Here is a 23,457-nt window from a genome sequence, read left to right as displayed (position 1 = left end):
GGTTTCAGAGGTGAAATCAGCGAGTGATTTAGAGCAAATGTTGCGTGCTCATAAAGTTATGAGAACCGCAGGAATAAGGGCTTTGGGTGGATTCTTGAAGGAAGTTTTTCTTGGAGATCAGGTTCCTAACATCCCACCAAGCATGTTTCATCACTGAGGAAGAGATGGTGAAAATATCAAGTCAGCAGATCAGGCCGGCCCGCTACATGGAGCTGTTTCTACAACATAACATGCACAAAAGCCGGCGTCAGACATTAATGTTTGCTGATTCGTACAATAAAATCTTCTGAAAGTATTTCAAGCTGATGATTTTAGGCATATCAAATGTATTGTTTGTTATCCTAAACTCTTATTTATGGACAACTGTACCCATTGAATTCTACTGTGAACTACAAAATGTTAATCGTATGGCAAATGTTAACAGGGAATCGAATATTTGTAAGTCTGTGGAAGCTTACCTCAAAGATCCAATGGGAGGGGTTAGACATGTGTTTTGAATTAATGTTCAACCACTCACTTTCCCTCAACAATGGCACGCTGCTCTGGAAGTACAGTAGGACACTGACTGAGAACGAGTTTTATAAAAGCTTTATTGAAGTTCGATGCAAGCCAGTCGCATTTCATTACAACACACAGGTTTTCCAAAGAAGTAAGTTTCCCTTTTTGAAAGATTTGTATGTGATATAAAAGGTTATTTATGTTTGTTTTATAAGATCTAAAAAACCCTCTTTGGTCATTCCTCTGCTTTCTCAAGTGTTACATTATTATGCATTGTTGTATTGAAAGAGTGATCTGCTATAGCCTTCACACCAAAACGTTTCAACATAGGTCGAAGAGAGAGTTACTTTCTTTATTCTTGCGGCAACAATAGAAGCAAACGTTGCACACAATGTAAAACAAATTAGAACGCAAATTCAGAAGCCATTAATTCTAAAACTTGACTTCTTCAATCACTGATCATAAAATGACATATTCGTGCAGAAGATGTAAGACAAGTCTTCAGAGTACCTGCTCTGAAATGCCAAAAGATTAAAAATCCTTCAATGTCACACTTTAAGAACTAATAAAGTGCCATCCATCTGAACATAATGTGTCAATGTGTACATAATGTAACAAGTAAAGATTTTGTTTCTGTGCCAATATGGGAATGTAAGCCTTTGAGTAGCTCTGACGGGAAACACCATCACTTTAGTCCTTATCCTTGGTTAACAGCTCTATTTATTGCCCAAGGAGGTTTTGTTGGTTTAACAACAACCTCAACATTTTCAACCATGTACATTCAACCAGGCAAGACTTCAATACAGATGGTTTTTTTCATTCCTATTAATATTATCATCTAAAACAAGTTTTTAATTCTGGTAAAATATCATCATACTGTACATGGACAGAGATTTTTGTATTCTTTAGCTTCCTGGACAAGGAAACACTCATGAAAAGATGTGAAGAGACCCATGTGTTGCATGACAGCAGTTTCCTCCAACATAAGACCATTTCCATGTTCTGTCCAAACACAGTCTGTTTCTGGCTTCAGGTACTGTGTCATCTCACTTCTCAACAACAGTTCAGTTCTGTGTTCTCTTATCGACACCGCCCTCTTGGTTCCTTTCTTGTGGCCATGTCATTGTATCAGGGGAATGCCCCCTTTAAAGCACAATCCCATTTTTGAAATGGTGCCTTTGTTCATAAAATTCTCGATTTTTCTTGCATAATCCCATAGAAACTGGATTATTGCGTCCCCAGACACGATGGATGATTTTCCTTCATCTGGTTAATAAGTCCTCTTGGTTCCAGACAGATCACCTCTGGGTCTTCTCACTGTCTCATGGTGGCGGGGGCTGGCCCCCTGGCCCCCTGCAGGGTGTTGACGGGGGCCTGAGGGTATGGCAGGCCTGGAGGCCCAGGGTATCCCGGCTGTCCAGGAGGTCCCACTGGTCCTGGTTTCCCCCGGGCTCCTGGTGGCCCAATGATGCCCGGGAGTCCTGCCTGACCCTGGAGGCCTGACAAACCTAAGTGCCCATTGGCTCCGTCTAAACCGTGTAGGCCTGCGTCCCCTTTCTGGCCCTTCTCACCACGCGGTCCAGGTGGGCCAATAGGCCCTTTAGCTCCTTTGATCCCTACTGCCCCTCTGTTTCCAGTGGGGCCTGTTTCACCCGGAGCTCCTTTGGGCCCGAGAGAACCTTTCTCTCCAGAAGTACCCCGACCTCCTAGCGGGCCTCGGTCACCTTTAGTCCCACTCAGTCCCATTGGTCCTTTCGAACCGCTCTCACCACGGTTCCCTTTTGGCCCGGGTGGTCCAGGAGCACCTGTTGAGGGAGGATGGTGAGGTTCAGTTAAAAAGTTAAGTGTACATTTCAAGGGCTGACACCTTATAGTTGGTTGACTAGTTGGTCAATAAACTCTTGTCCAACCTAATTGTCATTGGTTTTACTTTTAGAGGAATAAAAGCGCTTCATAACCCTGACGCTTTTTTAGGCGTGTTTGAAAACTACATTACATTAATTTTGTGGTTTATGGGTCGGGTTCTTTATTGATTGTTGAATGCATATTTCTGCGGGCTGGGTGATGAGTGTTGGTTCTCATCACAGGTTTGGTTGGTGTTGGTAACAGTAAGATGACCCAAAGGGGTGTGACCGTTCGCTTTGAGTCCATCGTCATCATTTTAGTTTAAATAAATGTTGGTTTGGAATAACCGAATATGGAGCTAAAAGGTTTTTTATGTTTATTTATATTTCATTTAGGCTTCCAGGTTAAGTGCATTCAGGGCACTGCGGCTGATTCAGTTCAGATTCTAGAGATAACTAGCAGATTTTTCCACCTCTTTGACCAATTCAGTGCATGAAGAATCAGCCATGATTTTGACAGCCCTATTCATTTCATATATGGCAACCACTACCGTACCTTTTATTATAGTGAAGTTCTTTATGAGCGTGGTATGGTGCACATCCACGAGCTTCATCTCCTCCATCACCATGGACAGATTCCTGACGTCTACATCCAGTCGGACATTCAACAACATGTTTTGCTGTCTCAGTGTGTCGGCCAAGTGGAGGAGTAACAACACCGTGTTGTTGAGGTTCTGGACAAAAGAGACAGGACGCGTCAGATGTGAGGAGAAAGAAAGACGCAAAGAATAAAAAACACAACAAACACAGGAAGACTTCAGCTGTGAAGCATACATAAGGAAGGAAGAAAGAACTCTGTCCTACCTGTAGATCTTCAGCGTGTCGGCCCATGCGGCTCTGACAGGACGAGCTCTCGATGTTGATGTACTTGTACATGCTCTGGACGTGGCTGACGGTGGCGTTGATGCTGGAGGAGATTGTGTCGATCTCCATGGAGATGGAGTTCAAACGACTATCCAATGCAGAGAAACGCTCACCTGTACGATTCTCATAGTACCTAAAGAGAAGGGTAGCAGAGTCCAGGTCGGTTTTTACATTTCCTGAATGACCATACTCTTAGCGGAGAAAAGGTTATACTTGGAAAGCACATGTTTTACTCAAATTAGCAATTAGCAATCGTAATTAAAATTCAAAAGGACAAATGGTTTGCAAATGGTTTGCTTTGGACATCCGAATAAAAAGGAAAAACCTGGATGTTTAGAAGTTTAGAAACAGGCATAAAAGGATACAACTAAGTCAATACGATGCCCTCTCATATGTACATGTATGAAATGTGTGTTACCTGGAATGGTAGTGCAGGTCATGCAAGTTCTCCTCGTGTTCATCCATGAAAGAGGTAACATTGTCGAGTTGCATCTGCAGGTTCATCACCTGCGATTGGAAATGTACATAATAAAGAATTTATCAAGACAACAGGTAAAAATAGAGGAAGTTGTATGTTTGTGTTAACTGGGATGAACCATAATAGTCTGTCTCTAATTTCAAACCTTACATTTCAAACCTGATCATAAAGCAACAGGATTTTACCGTTACAGTTAATGAGTGTGCGTGCTAAGCGATGGACGCGCCATGGCGTCTTTCAGGACTTTTTGAGGCCATCCTTACCCTAACACTAGAGTGGGGGCAACACCATTGGCAGTGGCTGGCGTAAGCGCAGTTGTACAAGTTTTAGAAGTTTTACCAGTAATTATTTAGTTGCTTTTTTCAAATTAAACTTGAAAACAGACACACACCTGCTGTGTGAGGTCGTAGTACACCTCAGTGGACATGGCGGTTCTCTGTTGATCTGTTACGATGTTGTTTTGTAGGAGGCGCATTGTTTGTGTGGTGCTGCTCGTGTTGGATTTCATTGCGCTCAGAACTTGGCTGTAGTTCTGCCAGTCGGTTGTCAACTTCTGGAGGACCAGAGTCTCCTCATCAGCTTTTCTCTGCAAGGCATCGATCCACTGTGTACTGGAGAGCACAGGAAAACAAAGAAGACGTTATTACATAATTTCCCCATTATTAAAAAATGTGGAAGCTACCAAAAAGTATATGATGAGAAGATGTTTTATTAAATCAAATGTTATCTAACTATCTATCTATCTATCTATCTATCTATCTATCTATCTATCTATCTATCTATCTATCTATCTATCTATCTATCTATCTATCTATATATCTATCTATCTATCTATATATATATCTATCTATCTATCTATCTATATATATATATATATATATATATATATATATATATCTATCTATCTATCTATCTATCTATTTATCTATCTATCTATCTATATCTAGCTATATATATATCTATCTATCTATCTATCTATCTATCTATCTATCTATCTATCTATTTATCTATCTATCTATCTATATATCTATCTATCTATCTATCTATCTATCTATCTATCTATCTATCTATATATATATCTATCTATCTATCTATCTATATATATATATATATATATATATATATATCTATCTATCTATCTATCTATCTATTTATCTATCTATCTATCTATATCTAGCTATATATCTATCTATCTATCTATCTATCTATCTATCTATCTATCTATTTATCTATCTATCTATCTATATATCTATCTATCTATCTATCTATCTATATATATATATATATATATATATCTATCTATCTATCTATCTATCTATTTATCTATCTATCTATCTATATCTAGCTATATATCTATCTATCTATCTACCTATCTATCTATCTATCTATCTATCTATATCTAGCTATATATCTATCTATCTATCTATCTATCTATCTATCTATCTATCTATCTATCTATCTATCTATCTATCTATCTATCTATCTATCTATATATATATCTATCTATCTATCTATCTATATATATATATATATATATATATATATATATCTATCTATCTATCTATCTATCTATTTATCTATCTATCTATCTATATCTAGCTATATATCTATCTATCTATCTATCTATCTATCTATCTATCTATCTATCTATTTATCTATCTATCTATCTATATATCTATCTATCTATCTATCTATCTATCTATATATATATATATATATATATATCTATCTATCTATCTATCTATCTATTTATCTATCTATCTATCTATATCTAGCTATATATCTATCTATCTATCTACCTATCTATCTATCTATCTATCTATATCTAGCTATATATCTATCTATCTATCTATCTATCTATCTATCTATCTATCTATCTATCTATCTATCTATCTATCTATCTATCTATCCATCCATCTCAATTGGTCACGTTCTACAGTATGTTTGAATCAGCATTATGGGTTCCAGCTGTGCCTTTTTCAAAACGGAATTCCCAGTTATTATTCTTTCTGTAATTGCCTTCATAAACAATGATTTGCTTGTCAGAAAAGTGCAGTGGGGGCTTTGACTCTGTCAGCCACTGATTTCCCTCTTGGCCAGTTCACTCAAAGGTCATGAACACAATGTGTACATTAAGCTAATGAGACGTGATAAGCATCTGAATACTGTAAAAGTCATTATTTTATTAATGAAAACTGTGGTGAAATAGAGCCAACAATATTTTTTCCAGGACGAAGACATGAAGTTGACAAAAATAGCTAAAACAGGATTTCAAAATTAAAGCTAGAACATTGTGTATACTATTCTAGAATAATATTAGATCAAGCTTTGTTCATCCCTCTCTGTTTCTATCCTTTATTCACCTGAGAGCCACTGTAGTGTTGACTTGCTGCGATGTGGCTTTGATCTCGTACTGATCCTCCGCCAGCGTCTTCATTTTCTCTTCAGTTTCCTCGATCACTTCCTTCCAGCCCTCCACTCGTTCCAGGTATCTTTCCAGCGACTGGTTGAGGAGTTTGATTGACATGAGGTGGTTCTGCATGTCGCGTGTCAGCCGGCTGCTGGTGGTCTTCAGCATTGTTTGGGTCTGAGAGGCCCCGTCCAGGACCTTTAGGGACCAAAGGGTCAGAAATGTAATGTCTTCATTACTGGTTGAACAAAACACAACCTTGGAAATAAACAGAGGTGGGAAGTAGTGCAGTACAAATACTTTGTTACTGTACTTAAGTACATTTTTCTGGTATCAGTACTTTACGCCACTACTTATTTTTCTGACGACTTTTACTTCTTCGATTTTTATCACTAATACCTGTACTTTCTACTTTCTACAGGTTCATCACTTTAGTTTGAATGTGTGTTTGGTGGCGTGATCATTATTATTTAGAGTCATTGCGTGCCTATTGATTTGAACACGATCCGTGTATCCATCATTTCCTGGTCTTCTCTAAAGAAGAGGGACCAATGGAAACGTTGTCATGTTGCCGTTGTTCAGCATGGAAACATTCATTAGCTAACAATGACATTATTGTTCTATTAATATAAAGGGAGGTCAGGCACTCTTTAAAACAGCTGCTAGTTATGGGTACTTTTTACTTAAGTACATTTCAAAGCCTCTTTACTTTTACTTGAGTAAAGAAGTTTAGTCAGTACTTCTACTTTTACCAGAGTATTTTTAAACACGAGTATCTGTACTTCTACTTCAGTAACGGATGTGTGTACTTTTGCCATCTCTGGAAATGAAGCCTTTTCAAGAGCTTGTTGTGTGGTCTATCGTACCTGCTCCTGTCCCAGTATCATTTTCTGGATCTCTTCAAACTCCTTCTTCAGTCGGCTGATCTCCTCGCTGTACAGAGTCACATCCAGACAGCCCGAACAGTTAGAGGTGGAGCTCAGATCTGAGGTGGAGGTAGAGAAATAAAGACTGTGAGGCAGGATAGGTTTTTGAACAAGAAATATTTTAGTTCCTCAGAAAAAGTGAAACTTGAACACTTAAGATCCATAATAGCTACAAAATGGACCTTGTGGAGGTCGTCAAGAATATTTGTTTCTAAACATTTAACAATCTCAAGGGTCTTTTTATTTTAAATACACACAAAAAAGCATTTTAGTTATAGAAAACAGCCAATTCAGGCTCTTTTAGTGCTGTCAATTACGTAAACAATGAAGATTTTGTGTAGAAATGTATGAAATGTCAGAATAAAATGTAACTAAATTCACCATTTGTCTAAAAAAAATAAACTTACAAGATAAACTTCTGTGTGGCGAGTCATTTTCCAATGAAATTTGTTTTCCCGTAATCCCGCGAAAATGTCCCAAATTGGGATCAATAAAGTACTATCTTATCTTATCGTATGTTTAGGGTCTATGAGGTCCCCCTGACTTTATAATAACATATAATACTAAAGCTTCTTTACCCTCTATTCCTTGCTGAGCCCTGGTGATCTTGTTGTGGTAGACGGACTCCTCCCCAGACAGGTTGTTGACCTTCCTAAACACTGGAAACACAAAGACCATCGAGTTATTGGAGAGAAAATAGTTCTTGTGTTGGAATATGATATACTCTCATTCCCAAGCTCAGGATTTATGTTTCAGTGTAGGAGCATGATTCTGCTCTTGCAGAAGTCAGTGAAAGTCAATCGGGAATCAAATCATTAGCTTTAAACATGCAAACGATTATTTATGATGGTTTTTGCATGCTGAGGAATAGATTAAAAAATGATCAACATCAGCAGTATTACGGTGTTGACAGGACATAGGAAGTATTTAAAGTAGTAAAAACAGGAAGTTGTAATTTAAGGCCTGACACCAAGTTTTCATTAGCTAAGAAACGTAACCCAACCACTGAAGAATGATGGTTTAGCCAGCTGGCCAGGTCCTGCTTCTTTCCCCACATATTTCCCAAGAGAGCAACAATTATTTAGTGAGTGTGAGTTTGTGGGAGTGTAAGTTAGTATAATGTGTGTTTGCAGACCTTTTCAGCATCCTAAGCCCTGACTCAGGGGATTAATGCAGTCGTTGTTCCAGTGTATGTTTGCATATAAAAATGCTTCCACATGCGTTCTGCGCGTACCACCTGCTCTACTCTATTAGCTGCTGTGACAGCAAAAAAAACATTTGTTTTTTAAAGGTCACCTATTATTCAAAATCCAATTCTTCATGTCTTTTCTACATCAACATGTGTCCCCTCTGAGTAAAGAGATTCTGAAATGTTCAGGAAAACATATTTAATCTCTTTTTGTCCTGATCCATTTCTATAAAAACCTGTCTGAAAATGAGCCGATCAGATTTTGGCCACTTTATGATGTCATGACGATTTTTTGGCTTGTGTCACCATTAGCCAATCAGCAACCAAGGTAACTAATCACCTGCATCTCCTCCTAGAGCACCATTGTGTTCTTTGTAACCAAATCTCTCTCAGAGGGGCGTGGGGAGGGGCTCCTTATTTTCATCTAAAGTAACAGACAGAGAATCAGCACTTTGGAAACAGGGCTGAAACAGAGGGGATTATGGGTAATGCTGCAATGATCTGTTTGGTGTTTGGAGCCAAACACTAAACAGACATGTTTTGTATATATCTGAGACCTATAATATATTGATGAAACAGTATAATAGGGGATCTTTAATGCTTTAGAAGTGACGGCAAAATATTCAATTCACTCCAAACAATCTGCAAATAGCTAAATTATGTGTTGCTTCATTCCACATTTGTTACTAAAGGAATGTGTTTTTTTTATAAAACAGATGTTGAGCAGGAAACAGACAAATTAAAGGTTATTTTTCTCTGTGTTTTCCTCGTGCACATGGACGGTTTGGAGTTGCAGCCAAGTTAAATATATTTTCTGTTTATACTCAAGTTTCCAGGGCTTTGCGTCAACCTCCAGCACAGCTGTACGAGACCAAATCTAAACTAGGCTCTGTTTCTGTGTATAAAGCATTCTGTAAAATATGTCATTCTGTGTATGTGGTATGCATGTTTAAATGGGTTGACATTTGAAAACCCAAGATGCGTGATAATGCCAGGTGTAAACGGGCTTACAGTAAGTTTCTGTACCTGAATAGCTTCTTCGTGCATTGTGCGATTTCACTTCACTCTCACCATGCCTCACTCTCGCTCTGTACTCTTGAGATTCCCAAAACAGTAGTAAAAGATTAAGATTTACGAATTTCAGACCCAATAAAATGTGATGTTAATGTAAGAACCAGCTGTTGGTGCTGAGCAGCTGTCTTGAGTTAAATGGACTGTCTAATGAATACACACATACAGCACATAGAAAAATATGACCTTTTTCCATGACAAGCCTTCTTCCCACTTCTTGATGCATATCAGCATTATCAGAGAAATAATCAAAATAATTGCAAGGGTGTTGACTGCATCTACCTGAGAGGTTAGTGTCTCTGTGGAGGAGTCAAAGAGATGATATATGGAGGGCTTAAAGACTTCATCACAGGATTCATCGACTGCAACGTGATTGTAAAAGAAAGCTTACCGAGCGATGCCAGCACTGCCACAGTAATGATGAGGAACGCTACAAAGCCATAGAGCACTTTGACAGCCAGCTGGAGGGAGTGGCTCTGCTGACACCTCAGACAGCCGCCCCTGCTGCGACCTGCATGAAGAATCAATACAAACAGACATTAATACGTGTGACTGAATAAGTTAATACCAACAAAAAAGTCAGAATCTAATATGCACGAACATTTGATTTGATTATTCAAGGTCATCAAAAGACAAGTTACAAGTTGCTGTTTAGAGATGATACAAATATTGTCATCACAATTCACAAATTACCTGTCAGCCTCAAAACCCAAAGTTCTATTAACATTTACTTTACAACCAAAGGGGGGAAAAAGCCTTTTAATAGATTGATACCATTGTTGCTGACTCATTATTATATTGTAATGTATATGAGACGAGTGTTACTGATAGCAGCCCTCATTTTAAAAGCTTAAGTAATAGTTTAATCTTTACCAATGCAGGATATTTTATAAGATGATTGTTTGTTTTGTTGGAATAGTTGCAACTTTAGTTTTTAAATTAATTTAGTTGATGCACTATTTCTTACTGAAATGTTATTCAGTATTCGCATTGCATAACCACGATGGCAGGAAAACTCAGATATTTATGTAGTTGATTCAGAACGCCGCTGCTCGAGTCCTCACTAACACTAAGAAAGTGGATCACATCACTCCTGTTCTGAAGTCTTTACACTGGCTTCCTGTGTGTCAAAGAATAGATTTCAAAATACTGCTGCTGGTTTATAAAGCACTGAATGGTTTAGGCCCAAAATACATTTCTGATCTCCTACTAAATGATGAACCATCCAGATCTCTCAGGTCTTCAGGGACTGGTCAGCTTTCTGTCCCCAGAGTCAGAACTAAACGTGGGAAAGCAGCGTTCAGTTATTATGCTCCAAATATCTGGAACAAACTCCCAGAAACCTGCAGGTCCGCTGCAACTCTGACTACTTTTAAATCCAGGCTGAAGACTTTTCTTTTTGTCGCTGCTTTTAATTGAACTATTCATATCTTAAACTGCACTGTAACTTTTATCCATGTATTTTTTCTTTTAATGTTTATTTTATTAGCTTTTCTTTTTAATGATTGATTTTAAATGCCATTTTCTTAATGTCTTTCATTTTTTGTAAAGCACTTTGAATTGCCTTGTGCTGAAAAGTGCTATATAAATAAACTTGCCTTGCCTTGCCTTGCCTTGCCTTGCCTTGCCTTGCCTTGCCTTGCCTTGCCTTGCCTTGCCTTGCCTTGCCTTGCCTTGCCTTGCCTTGCCTTGCCTTGCCTTGCCTTGCCTTGCCTTGCCTTGCCTTGCCTTGCCTTGCCTTGCCTTGCCTTGCCTTGCCTTGCCTTGCCTTGCCTTGCCTTGCCTTGCCTTGCCTTGCCTTGCCTTGCCTTGCCTTGCCTTGCAAGTCATGCATGTACACATGTGTGTGTATAAAGCATGTCATTGGTGGAAAAGAACATATCACAGATCACATTATTTGTTGTTATTAGACTTGTGTGTATGTGTGTGGCCTTCACCTCTAAATGAAGGCATTTCCTCTTCTCCAGTGAAATCCTCCTCTGAAAAACAGGACAAGGAAAAAATGTAAACAAAACACGATGTCTTACAACTGACTAAATAACACAGCAGTCCTGGTTTACAAAAGGTTTAATATTTGAAGTGTTTATTGTCATGTCATTTATTTTTTAAATCCCAAAAGTAGGTTGCATTATTCACTGCAGATCTCTCAAACTGCACTTTTGTGTTCTTTTCTTTTTCTTTTCTTCTGTAACATCACATTTAGAATCATAGTCCAGATCATATCCATAGGGTTAACTATGCAGAGTAATGATTGTTCTATAGGCATATGGAGAACAGAGATGAGTGGTAACATCTAAACACAAACATAAAGTTAGTTATAATTGCCTCATTACAGTCCCTCCCTTTATTCATTGATACGGGATCTATTCTGAAAAGCCTACGGACAATGTTGAATGTGCGGATCAACATTGATGTTTCGTAGACAATAGAAAACCTCGATCATTACCTTTGAAAAGCTGGTTCTCGTATCCACCATAGCTATCTGTCAAAGCAAGAGAAAAACAGACATTAAAAGGACTGAAACCAATTCAGCTGGAGCCACCAACAAGTTTTATTACTCCCGTCATAAATCATGAAAAACCAGCTGCCTAACAATCCCCCACAGACCCCCCCCCCCCCCCCCCCCCCCCCCCCCATCTCTGGAGTCTGCATTGCATTGTCAGTGTGAAGCTGCTATCTCAGCACAATAAAAAGGAAAGCTTTTTGTTCTGCTCAAATGTTTTCTCTGCTCACTCGGGAGAACTCGGTCCCACAGTGGTGTAAAAGTATGAGAACAGTTGTTGGTTTAGTGCGCTGATGCTGGTGGGAGTATTGTGTGTCTGATGAGGTTGTCATCATACACTCTGGGCTGAAATAAGATACATGACGTCCACAGAATATAACCAGATGGCTTAATAAAACACAGAATGCATTTAACGTCATGTTTTCATAACTGGATCTAACAGCAATGGATTTTATACAACACGTCATTAAGTGTACACCACCCAAACTGGAACCCAACCCCACACCTCAGGCACTTGTTTAAGAAGCATAAACACTCTGGAGGAAGAGAGCAGGGAAACACATTCATTAACAGGAAGAACGAGGTTTGGCAGGTTGCTGAGAAGCTGAAGAGAGACAGTGGGATTGTGGTCATGGTGCCGTGTCAGTACTGCCAATGGAGCTGGCCCAAAAGAAAACATTGTTTTATTACATAATGTGTGGGTGCACATGTTACTCCAGACCTGTCCCTAAATTAAAGCACATCTAAATGACTTTGCACTGGCGCTTCTGATCGTAGAAATGTGGACTGAGTGTGTGACTGAAGTATGTTGACTGAGTCTAGACAGATGTGATGTCATTTACATTTATATTCTACTAAATATATATGTCGTCGGTCTCAAAAACTCACCATTTGTTAGCTTTAAAGTGGCTCTGAAAGGTTTTAGCTGTTTATTCATCAGCTGACTAATAACATCCAATCATATTCAAACAGGAGGCCTTTATAACGCCCTTGCTATTTTGGTTAAACATATGGTTGAATAGTCAAATATAGACCGGAGGCAACGAGTGTTTAGTTCTTAAGACACCATTTCTTTAAACAATACATTGGTGGAGACAATGTAAGAAGTTGCAATTCTCAATGTAAGATGTGTGTACCTTTAATGTGTTTTGTTTAAGGTGAAACATTGGTATAACTGTAACGGCCCGTCCACACTACAGCTTCGACAGCTTCAAAAACGGCTTCCAACGCGTCTGCCCATTCACTTTGAATGGGGTGACGTCACTTTTCGCCGAACTGCATTGTGGGAAGCAGAGCGGAGCTTTCCTGGCTGCAAAAGTTGAGCAATGTTCAACTTTTGAAGCTTCTGAAGCTTTCGGTGGAAGCGTCAGCCAATCAAATCATATGCCAGTACAAGCTCTAGCCAATCAAACCGCTGCTTGTGTGTCAGGGGCGGGAGATTCATGTGATTGGTTGTTGGTCGAGCTTCAGACACGCCCAGCTCCAAGCTTTTTTTGAAGCTGTAGTGTGGACGGGCCGTAAGTGTGGATTTATAGTTTACAGCACACATTGAGTTGATAAAAATATTTCAAGCCAATACAAAATGTTGCAAAATGTTATTTGAAACCAAAATGTCTGCTGTGAATCAATATCTGCGGTTAACCACAGAATCAGCTCAACATGAAGAAAAGTGTGGGAGAGAAGACGAGAAACAGCTGCACACAATGTCTGATCAAGATGTGTCAAAAACATAATTTACCATAAATGGATTTTTTCCAACAGATAAAAACAAATCTTTAATTTCTACATCAGACTATTTTAATGCAACCTAAAACTGCATACGTGTGTTCATCCAAAAGGAGAGCTGTCACCATAACAGTCTGTGTAGTATTATGGGATGAAATGATTGTTTAACTTTGGCTCTAACCAAATAAAGAAAACACATGATATAATCTCCTAAAACAATGTCAGTAAAGTTTAGATAGAGAAGAGAACACATGGCCTGCAGACGCCACGATGAGGTGAATGTTTATGTGAGCGAAGGAAAAGCTGAGGTCACAAAACACTGAGGCGTAATGACTGCTCACATTAAGATACTTTTAAGCAGCAGGCATATATTTTGGCAACAAATTCGGATAAAGCCAGTTTGCACTACCTGTCCTAAATCAAACCGCAGAATCACAAAGTCTGGTCAACATAGCGGAGCAAAAGGAGACTAAAAGAGCCACGTATATTTCTCAGGATTTCAAGGTGAAACAATTCAAATGTTGTGTGTACAGCTTGTTCTTCTGACCTACATGCTTGTAAGGTAACTGTTTAAAAAGGTTGGCCACCTAAAATCATTCACGCTTTTTCAAAGATATAACTAAACAGTGAACATTCAACATCAACTTAAAAGCAATAGAGTATGATGAGTGTAGTAGAAGGATCCCATACCATCATTATTCTGGGTTCAAGTGGAGAGTAATCATGTCCCATACGGTCTAAATCCTGTTTCAGAAACGGTCCCACCCTGATTCAAATGCACTTCTGGAGGGAAACTGAATACTTGTAATTGTTTGGGGTTTCTGTGGCATGAAAAGAAGGGGCAGATTAAAATGTTTGAATGCACATTATTTGCTTCTGAAAGCCGAAATTCCACAATATCTCGATCAGTATCCACCCTCAAATATCTGTCTAGCTCCTCGGTTATGTTTCACCTCCGTCCCTTTTTTTTTCTCTCTCTCTCATGTTTTCCCTGCTGAAAAAAAACTCATGTCTCATTAGTGAGGAAGTCGACCTGTCCAACACTCACAGAGCAGAACTGAGCGGGTCTGACAGCACCGGGCCTATCGGGTCACACCTATGCAGTCAGGCAATGGCTGAACACTTTGGAAAAACTGAAAACTGTATTTGGATCAGTCTCGATCAGTTACCTCACCCTTTCATTCTCAAATGTACTCTTCAAGGTTCAAGGCTTTTATCTGTCATACGTACATAGCTACAGTTATGTCGATCTTAGGTCACAGGCTTTGACAATTTGACAATTCAAGCAAGTCGTCATCAACAACCTTATTTGGCAATAATCAACAAATAAACAAAAATGGAGGATCTGCATAAACCCTTCATGACGTATTTAACAGAGATAAGTCACTTTGCTTTCAAGCGAGGGATCAGATCATTTAAACCGATCATGAATTAAGGTCTTCTGGTTTCTATAAAAAACTGCTTTGAAAAATAATAAATAAAATAAAGGTTTGACAGAGTGGTTATGGCAGCATGATTAGCATGATTTAGAACACACTTCTGCCTCACAACTTTTTTCTTTTCATATTTGCTGTTAGTCTTGTGAACTTCTGGGTCATTTTACCTCTTCGGGGCTTTAAAGGGGGGTATTGAGAAAAAAATTCACTAAATATACAATTAGTATTGAACTCACAAGCAGGCAAGTAGCTTAATGTTTGGCGACACGTTCGAAAATGTGTGTGGTGTTCATGTGAGGCCACTGTTTACATCATTGGTTAGTGCCCTATGGGTTGACATAAGGACTTTTTAAATAGTTGGGACCACATTTTTGGAGCACTAAGAGGCTTAAAATAATGTATTTGACAATAAGGCACACTTTAGCCTTTTGCATGAGAGACCTGACCAGACAGGTTGTTTTTCCAGACAGCGAGGCAGACTGAGGATGGAAAATTGTGGTTGCAGTTAGAATACACACAGCAGCATGTGTGCACTTGTGCTGTGACAAGAAGCAAATACACTGTAAGGATGTGTACTTTAGAGAGAAGCTAGACACAATATATTAAACCTTATCTAACAAAACTACACTTTCTTCAAAAGGATGGAGTAGTACTGATACAATAAAAGTAGGCAAACAACAAGGTCAGGAAAATTACCATATTTGCAAATATTGACTATAATCAAAATAGATCTGTTTCCTTGCTTGATCTGGGAGGGATACGTTTCCCTCATAGCAACCTTACTGTGTAGCAGACCAGGTATTTCAGTCTTAAACTGTAGTTAAAGCTGCTGGCTCAGCTGGTATACAGTGGACCAGCCGCCACACCTATGAAAATATCTACGCACACAGGATATGGGATGGACAAGTTACAGGTTAGTTTACAGAGCTTTTATAAACATTTCTGATGGTTTCTAATCAGTTCCACATGGATTCCTGTACAGGTGGACGTGCGTATCAATTACAGATGACCCACGGGGCACGGAGCACCTACTAGCAGGGGCGTTCGAGACAAATCCCGATGGGCCGGTACTGAAGTGGGCCGGTCGGACGATGTGGGCTGGTCGGATAAGTCACTAGCACCCCCTCTCCCCCCGTCCACAATTTACTAGCGGTACTTACTTATCAAAGTGGGCCGGTCGAGAGAGTCCCGGGCTGATTTGTAGTCCCAGTCCGCCCCTGGCTACTAGTAAGCGAAAGCAAGGCTAGAAACTTTACAAAGTACGAAATAATTGAAATATCAGGATGTTGTTCTTCACCCACTCAGCTCCCTCCCTCTACTCTTTCACCATGGGACCTTTGGTGTCTGTGAACGCAGCGCCAGGCCTGATCTTGAGTCAGCTAATCCTCAGCACCACTTCATGTCTGTGGTTCCTCTGTGGTGGTTCCTCTTAGGGGGATTTTGGACTTTCCAAACGCTTTCCCCACCCTGTCCCTCCCTTCTTTCTCCCTCTGGACTAAACTTTTGCCAGGGGATTGTGTAATACTTGGTGGGTAACATGCCCTGAGTGTCCTTTAACTTCACTTCAGCCCTTTTTCCGAATTTGTTAAGAGGACAAAGTTCCCAATCATTCCTGATTAAAATGTTGCTTTTTGGAGGGGTCTCAACACTGGACGGGTTGTCGCAGGGAGGAGGTGCTGTCGTACTGACATTTATTGTTTATTATTGACATTTTTGTTTTAGCTGACTGGTTTTCTATTTATGTATTTGTTTATTTTTTGTTTGTCTGTTTTTGTATGTCTGTTTGTCTTCTGTCTGTGTGGGATTGTGTTTGCCCTGGTGTTAAGCAGTAATGACAGAATTGTTACTCTACCTATTTTTTTATAAAGTGTAAAATGTTTACCTACTTTTGATGCTCTGATAGAATAACTGTATGCTGTTAAAAAAAAACAATAAACAACGTTTTAAAAAATTAAATAATTACTTCACTTCACGGTTGGATTTGAATCACAACTAAAGATACCCTCTTTTAAACTTGTCATGCCTTTATTAGTTTATTAAGTTCATTCTACCAGAAAAATCCCCCTCAAAACCTCAGTAATTCCCAGCTTTAAGTGAAGCCAGGAGTCCCGAGATGGGCCCTGCTCCAGATTAGAGTGGAGGTCTTGACCACAACTCATAAAGCCAAATGAGTCCCTCTCCAAATCTCTGTTGACATCCAAGTCATTTAGCTGCCCTCTGACTGGAATGTGTGGTCTCCTCGCAAACTTTAACGCCTGGTATGTGTTGCTTCAGACTGCGAAGCTGAAGTTTTTCACAAGCCATGACATGAACTTTCTCGTTTATTGTGGTCAGGCAGTGAAACGAGAGTTTTCAGAGTCAAGATCCCGTAAACGCATCATGTTTTCTCAGGACCAAAACCGCTCTGGACTGCCATGCTGAGACACAGACATGCCTTGTTAAGTTTACACGGCTTTGAGGCCAAAGGGCGTTTACCATATTCTCTAATGCTTTATTTACAGGCCTCTCACTTTTTTTACTTGCCCTCTTATCTCTCATGATCACCTCCTATAGGGACTTTCTACAGACACATAATGGAGATAAAAAATAAGAACATCTTTCCAAAAGGAACATAACATATAAGGTTAAAAGTAAGTGGACACTTGAATTCAAAATGTGGACACGTTAGTCTAGTCATAATAACATGAGGGTTTTCTTAGATAATATTTGAACGTCAGTTAATTTAAATGAGTTACACCACACAAATGAGTTAATATGTATGTTAGTTGTTCATTGTCAATAAAAGCATACTCCGCTAACTGCCAAGTGCTAGCTAACAGAAACAACCAACTATTGACAGCTAGCATGCTAATTTGTTGCCTGTTCATATTGACAAGGAAACGGATCAAAATGAAGTTAAAGTGGACCTATCATGCTATTTTTAGGCAATAGCATGGGTCTCAGATATATAAAAATATATTAAAAACATGTCTATGAAGTGTTTTGCTCAAAATACCAAACAGATCACCCATTCTAGCCATGTCTCATATCCCTCTATTCCACTTCCTGTTTCAAAAGTGCTGATTTGGGGTATAAAGCTTTAAAAAAAAGAAGATTGATAAAAAAAAAAGGAGGGGGCTGAGCTCATGCGGGAGATTCTACCGGCAGATTCTGCGGTGATGAAACGCCATATCATGGATTATCAAGGATTCTCTCTGAAACAGTATGGAGCTCAAAGGCTTTCTCTCTTGCCGGTTATACCACAAGATGAGTTCCTCTTTATTTCCTGCTTCTTCACACACATGCTCTCCAGTACAGGTTAGCTCTGAGGGTTAGCGATGCTAATGTAAACACCGACCATATTACGTCCAAAACAGTCGGGCATTGTTTCTGATAGCAACGTTTCTGAATGGGCTGTGGGTGTAAAGCCAGCCTACATTTCCGATATTACGTCATATCGGACGCAAATCTGGATCAGCTCCGTTGTAGCCCCGTTTTTAGAGATTTGGGTACGGAGGAAAAGAGAGAGGGTTTTATTTTCTGACGCTGTGTGAGTTCACACATCTTTATGTATAAAAGACATCAAAAAGTGCATTTTGCATTATAGGTCCCCTTTAAATAATTATGTAAACTTAATGTTAAGTTAGCATTATCAGGTATTTGTTAACTCAATCCCAACTGCGAATACTGGCCATTCACTATAAAAGTTACATGAACAGTATTGCCCAAAAATGCATCTATAATAAACTGAAAAGTAAGAAAACCCTGTGATTTGCATCTGGATTAAGGGTTTCTTTCTTGGCCAATGCCACAACCCTAACCCTAACACCAAGTTTCATGCTTTAATGTAATCCTGCAGACAAACAGACAAACTAATGAACCTAACCAAAAACCTTTATGGTGGTAACAAAAAGCTTCTACTTCTAACCACTGACTTCTTAATATGTGACCATGTTGATGCAGTTTCAGCCGTTTTTACGTACATGCTGCTGGAGCTGGTTTAAAAACAGGAAGAAGTACAGCAAAGACATTTCAGATCATTATTCCAAGATGGCAAAAATAAATGGAAAAAGTGTACACTGTAAACAGAAAAATCAAGTCAATAGGACATTCATCTTGTTCTCCTTTAATCCAAATTCAAAATGACTTTAAATGTATAACGCTGCCACAGCAAATGTGGAATAAAAAACTGAATGTCTCTTTCTGCACCTCCCTTTCTCCTCTTTGCTCAATCTTTCCTTTTCCTTTGCCAACCATACACCTGCCTCACCTCCTCTGTCCCCCCCTCCTCCCTGTTAGGAATGTATGAGGCAGCATGTTTGGTTCTGGTCGAGCAGGGCTGGAAACCACATCAACAGACCTCCTGTACTGTTTGGCTGAGTAGAGAACTGTATATGTTCTTGAGAGTTAATTTGCTGTATCGACTCGTAGTTCAAGGCAGCTTCTTTCCTGGACACTCGCCTGGAGCAGAGACATGTGCTTTCCTAAACTTTAGTTTGATTTGATTTCCTTTTATTTGTACTCATAAGCTGTCCATGATTGCCTGTAGGTGTTTATGTAAAGAAGTACAATTGTTATACACTCTGCAAACCTAAATCCAATAATCCACATCAAAGAAAATGACTAAGCCATATTGAATAACATTATAACACAACAACTTTGGAAACACCCACTACCGAAATCACTTTAATTTGAAACATGTCAAATGAACCAATAGTGAAGCCAAGCATTTGGTGCTCACAAAACTACCAATACGTAGAGCTAGGTGGCTGTATTTCTTTTGCAGAAAACTTTTGTTGTTTAAAACAAACTGTCAATACGGGTATTAGCAGTAGCAGTGATATCCACAATGACAGTTTACAAAGACCTGCCTAGTGATGCCTGCTTTCATATCTTTTACGGCACAAATATGTTAGGTGAATGGTCAATGGAAGATTTAAAGGTCCCATGTCATGCTTTTCTGGTTATTACCCGTCCCCTTGTGTGTTATGAAGCTTTTTATGCATGTAAACGGTCTGCAGAGTCACAAACCCTCAAAGTACACCCTGTAGCGAGTAAAACTCTAACACAGAAAAGACCTGTCTATGCTGCCCCAGAAGGCCTCGTTGGACATTTCTCTTTTTCCATTGTTTGCTTCCTGGGTATAGTGACGTGACCATACCCAAATGGACCCATTGGTCGTGAAGCTCCTCACACACACACACTCTCACAGCGGCAAAACTGTGACGCGTTTGGGGGTGCGGGTGCAAGTGGAGCCTCACAGATGGGGGTGCTGCAGCCCCTTCAGCACCCCCCCCCCCCCTTCCTGTGTCCATTCGCGATGTCTCGCTGTCTCGCAGACCCCACGCAGCAAGCAGGAAATGAACCCAGCTCACACTGTCCGCTCCTCGCAGCAGCGAGCCGCGCAACGTCCCGCCAACACGGCACCCAGACCCCACGCAGCATTCTCATCTGTTTGTCCTTACTGGTGTCATTTTCTGGTTGCTAACACCATTGGGAGGGGGGCAGGAGCTCCAACAGGCCGTGTAGGACAGAGAGTGAATACACATACTATACAGAGATGCTGTATGAGAAACCAATGTGAGTTTGGAAAATTGCACAATATAAATCTATTCTAGTAGACCTCAACAATGGAATTATGATCAGTAGAAATGGCCATGACATGGGACCTTTCATAATTTTCTTTTTCCTTGAATAAGCCAAAAGTTGCTTCTTATTTACTGCTTTCAATTGTAGCGGCAACAATGACAAATGTCTAGCAGTTTTCATCTCTTGGAACAAATATGTTAGTTGAACAATTTTGTTTTCAGCTGACTTTAATCTTACTTGTGAGAACCATGTATAAAGGATTTTAAATATGAACTGGATTGAGTCTAAAGTCAGCATCCCTACCAGGTGACTATACATGTAGGAGCCAAGACTTAAAGTAATATCTTTGCTTTTGTATTGCAGTGTGGAGCTAGTTAGATGTATAATAAGTAGGATCAGAAAAAATTCAGATCAGATTTTGTAACATAACACTAACACTGTTTGTCTGCTTGCCTTAGCACATGCTGTGTTTTCACATTTAACATTACATGAGAAATGGCTAGGCTGGTGTTGCTGCAGTGTAAATAAAACTTTTAATTGTTTAGCTTTGAATAATTGCTGTTTGGGTGCGAGCTTTATAGCATTAAGGTCAATAAAACAGAGCAGAAACTGAAATCTCATCAAAACTAAACCCAATGAAAGAGGCAGTAAGATTTCACTTATCAACAAAAATAAATACAGGAAAAGTCAATTATATGCAGATTTCTGTTAGTAATGAATATGTCAACATCTTTTGAAGCTGCTACCCCACATGTGGGATGTATTCCTGCCCCTTCCCACCGTATCCTCCCATTTCTGTCAGCCTTTCACTTCTCGTACTTCTCGTTCTGAGAACCGTGTACCAGCCCCGGCCCTCTTCAAAGCCGGGGGCAGCTCCCTTTTCATGCCATGTTATGAGAAAGCTCAAATTTAAATGTTATGTTTTCAGTCCTTCTCCTTAAAGCGGGATATTAAGTCAACCTGTGGTAGATTGGCAGAGCTATAGGACATTTTATGTTTTATGAAACGGGGCTGTGGTGTACACGCACACACATTTAGAGATTTAAAGCTGACTGATCAAAGCCTAACATCCAAGAACAACAAGCCCTGGTCTTTCTCAGGATCCACGCTGCCAGGTTTCAGAACAGATGAGAAGCATATGTAGGTGCTGGTGCCCTGTGCAGGTGCCTTTCTGCATGCCACAATGCCAGGGTCTGTTCCTGTCTACATTTAAATGTATTTTTCACACTGGAAAATGCACCCTGGTATCATTAAGATGTGTTTTTTGCACCAATTGACTAAGAAGATAGAATGTGTAGGTGCTCAAGAAAGAAATCACAGAAATTACTGTACCTTTCATGATTCCTCTCTCAAGAATCCTTTTTAAACAACTTGTGGTTCTGATGCTCAAAGTGATGGTGGTGATATTGCAGTCCCCTTCACCTTGTTGTCCACAAAGCAAGTGTCCAGGAACAACAAAGGCAGTCAGCAATGTACCTTTGAGGTGCCAGCAAACTCATTCGTGAAAGGTTTTTCCAGTTTTCCAAAGAAAGAAGAACGCCCAAAAGTCCCGAAAAGTCTTACTTCCACATGTTTGAAAACTGGTGAACAACAAGCAGACACCTGAGGATTCTGCCACATTGAGTGTTATTCCGTATGGCCAACAAAAAAGACACCTCTGCAGCCTGATTTGTAGATTATTTCATATATTCTTTGAAATCTATTAGTGCAGAAGGAAACTGCCCAAAGCTCCTCTTAAGTTTTGAACTTGTGTGTCTGCCTGCAGCTTTCTGGCATCATCCCTCTCCCATCCAGAGCCCGAGGAAACTAAACCTCCTCAGACAGAAACCATGTGAGAGAGAGAGGGAGGAAATGGAGCATGAGGGGAGGACGAGAAAGAAGAAGGGTGGTCAGAAAGGGAGAGAGAGAGAGAGATCGGAGGGGGAACAAAGAAACTGGAAAATGAGGGAGGGAAGGAGGGACTGGAAAGGGGACAGGGTGAAAAAAAGAAGGGAGGGAGGGAGGGTCCATGTGTTTTTGAAAGTCAGTTTGTGGCTAAGGCTAATTGCTAACAAATGTTTTAACATTGTGGTGTGAGAGCAACTTCAGTGGCCTTGGCCTGTGAGACAGAAAAACTGTTTCTCTGAACACACACCTACACCTACACACACTCCTACAAACACACACATGTCAAAGCTATAATCCCTATCTGGCAGCGGATCGCAGTCTTCTCAGCTTGCTCACGCTAACCTCCACTATGCGTGTGTGAGACTTAACAGCAGGTGTAATAATCTCACCGACACACACATCCGGCCTTCCAGCTGACGAGGCAGCTCCAGTGGCTGTCTGGCATTGCTGATTCTCACCTCTTTAATTTCCTCTCCTGCCTCTGCAAAAAAGAGACGATGTGTATATTATTCAAGCGGGTTAGTAGATTCGTACTCATCCAAAAAATGTGAAAACCACTGTGTATTTTTGCACAGACATCAGCAGAGGTGGCTCTGAGGTCATAACTTGAGTAAAAGTAGCAATACCTTCTAGGGTTTTTCCTTTCCTGTAGTGTGTTATAGAGGTTTGTTTGCTTGTAAATGGTCTGCAAAGGCTGAAATCCCACACACCCACAACAACTAATGGTCACACAATAAATAAAAGCTATTTAGATAAACACTTTCCAGCCCAAAAAGTGAAATTATTCTGCATATATATATATATTAGTGCATAACGCCCTTTTGCTGATTACTTCTACATCCCAGCATGCCTTTGAAGCCCCTTTTTCCATCCCGTCTTTTTCTTGACAAGTTATTTTAGCTTTTGATGCTAGTTTGAACAAATGAGGATCTTATGAGGTAATTTAATGACCAACATCAGTCAGCAGGACTTTGATCTTGAAGCCACCAGAATGTGAA

The 23,457-nt window shown here is 39.8% G+C and overlaps 1 protein-coding gene across 1 annotated transcript; it reads right to left on the bottom strand.

The window, feature by feature from the left end:
• Window positions 1-573: 573 nt before the first annotated feature.
• scara3 (scavenger receptor class A, member 3) lies at window positions 574-22,450 on the bottom strand. The gene is made up of 12 exons (XM_034241234.1): window positions 21,905-22,450; window positions 11,787-11,822; window positions 11,278-11,319; window positions 9,732-9,851; window positions 7,659-7,739; window positions 7,021-7,139; window positions 6,108-6,352; window positions 4,136-4,355; window positions 3,685-3,773; window positions 3,207-3,399; window positions 2,899-3,076; window positions 574-2,303 (listed from the first exon to the last, which is right to left on the bottom strand). Exons 1-12 carry the CDS (start codon window positions 21,909-21,911, stop codon window positions 1,813-1,815), a joined length of 1,821 nt encoding a protein of 606 aa, XP_034097125.1. The 5' UTR covers window positions 21,912-22,450; the 3' UTR covers window positions 574-1,812.
• Between the last annotated feature and the right edge of the window lie 1,007 nt (window positions 22,451-23,457).

The sequence above is a fragment of the Gymnodraco acuticeps genome, unplaced genomic scaffold, assembly GCF_902827175.1.
Source record: "Gymnodraco acuticeps unplaced genomic scaffold, fGymAcu1.1, whole genome shotgun sequence".
Taxonomy (NCBI): Eukaryota; Metazoa; Chordata; class Actinopteri; order Perciformes; family Bathydraconidae; genus Gymnodraco; species Gymnodraco acuticeps.
The sequence above is the reverse complement of the archived record's forward strand: the minus strand, read 5'-3'. Positions and strand labels throughout refer to the sequence as shown.

Bases quoted from the DNA above. Each gene is read 5' to 3' on its own strand.
- scara3 (XM_034241234.1), bottom strand. The intron at 11,320-11,786 runs GTAATGATCGAG...CCTGTTTTTCAG, and splicing joins CGAGAACCAGCTTTTCAAAG to AGGAGGATTTCACTGGAGAA. The intron at 4,356-6,107 runs GTGAATAAAGGA...TGTGCTCTCCAG, and splicing joins AACACTACAGTGGCTCTCAG to TACACAGTGGATCGATGCCT.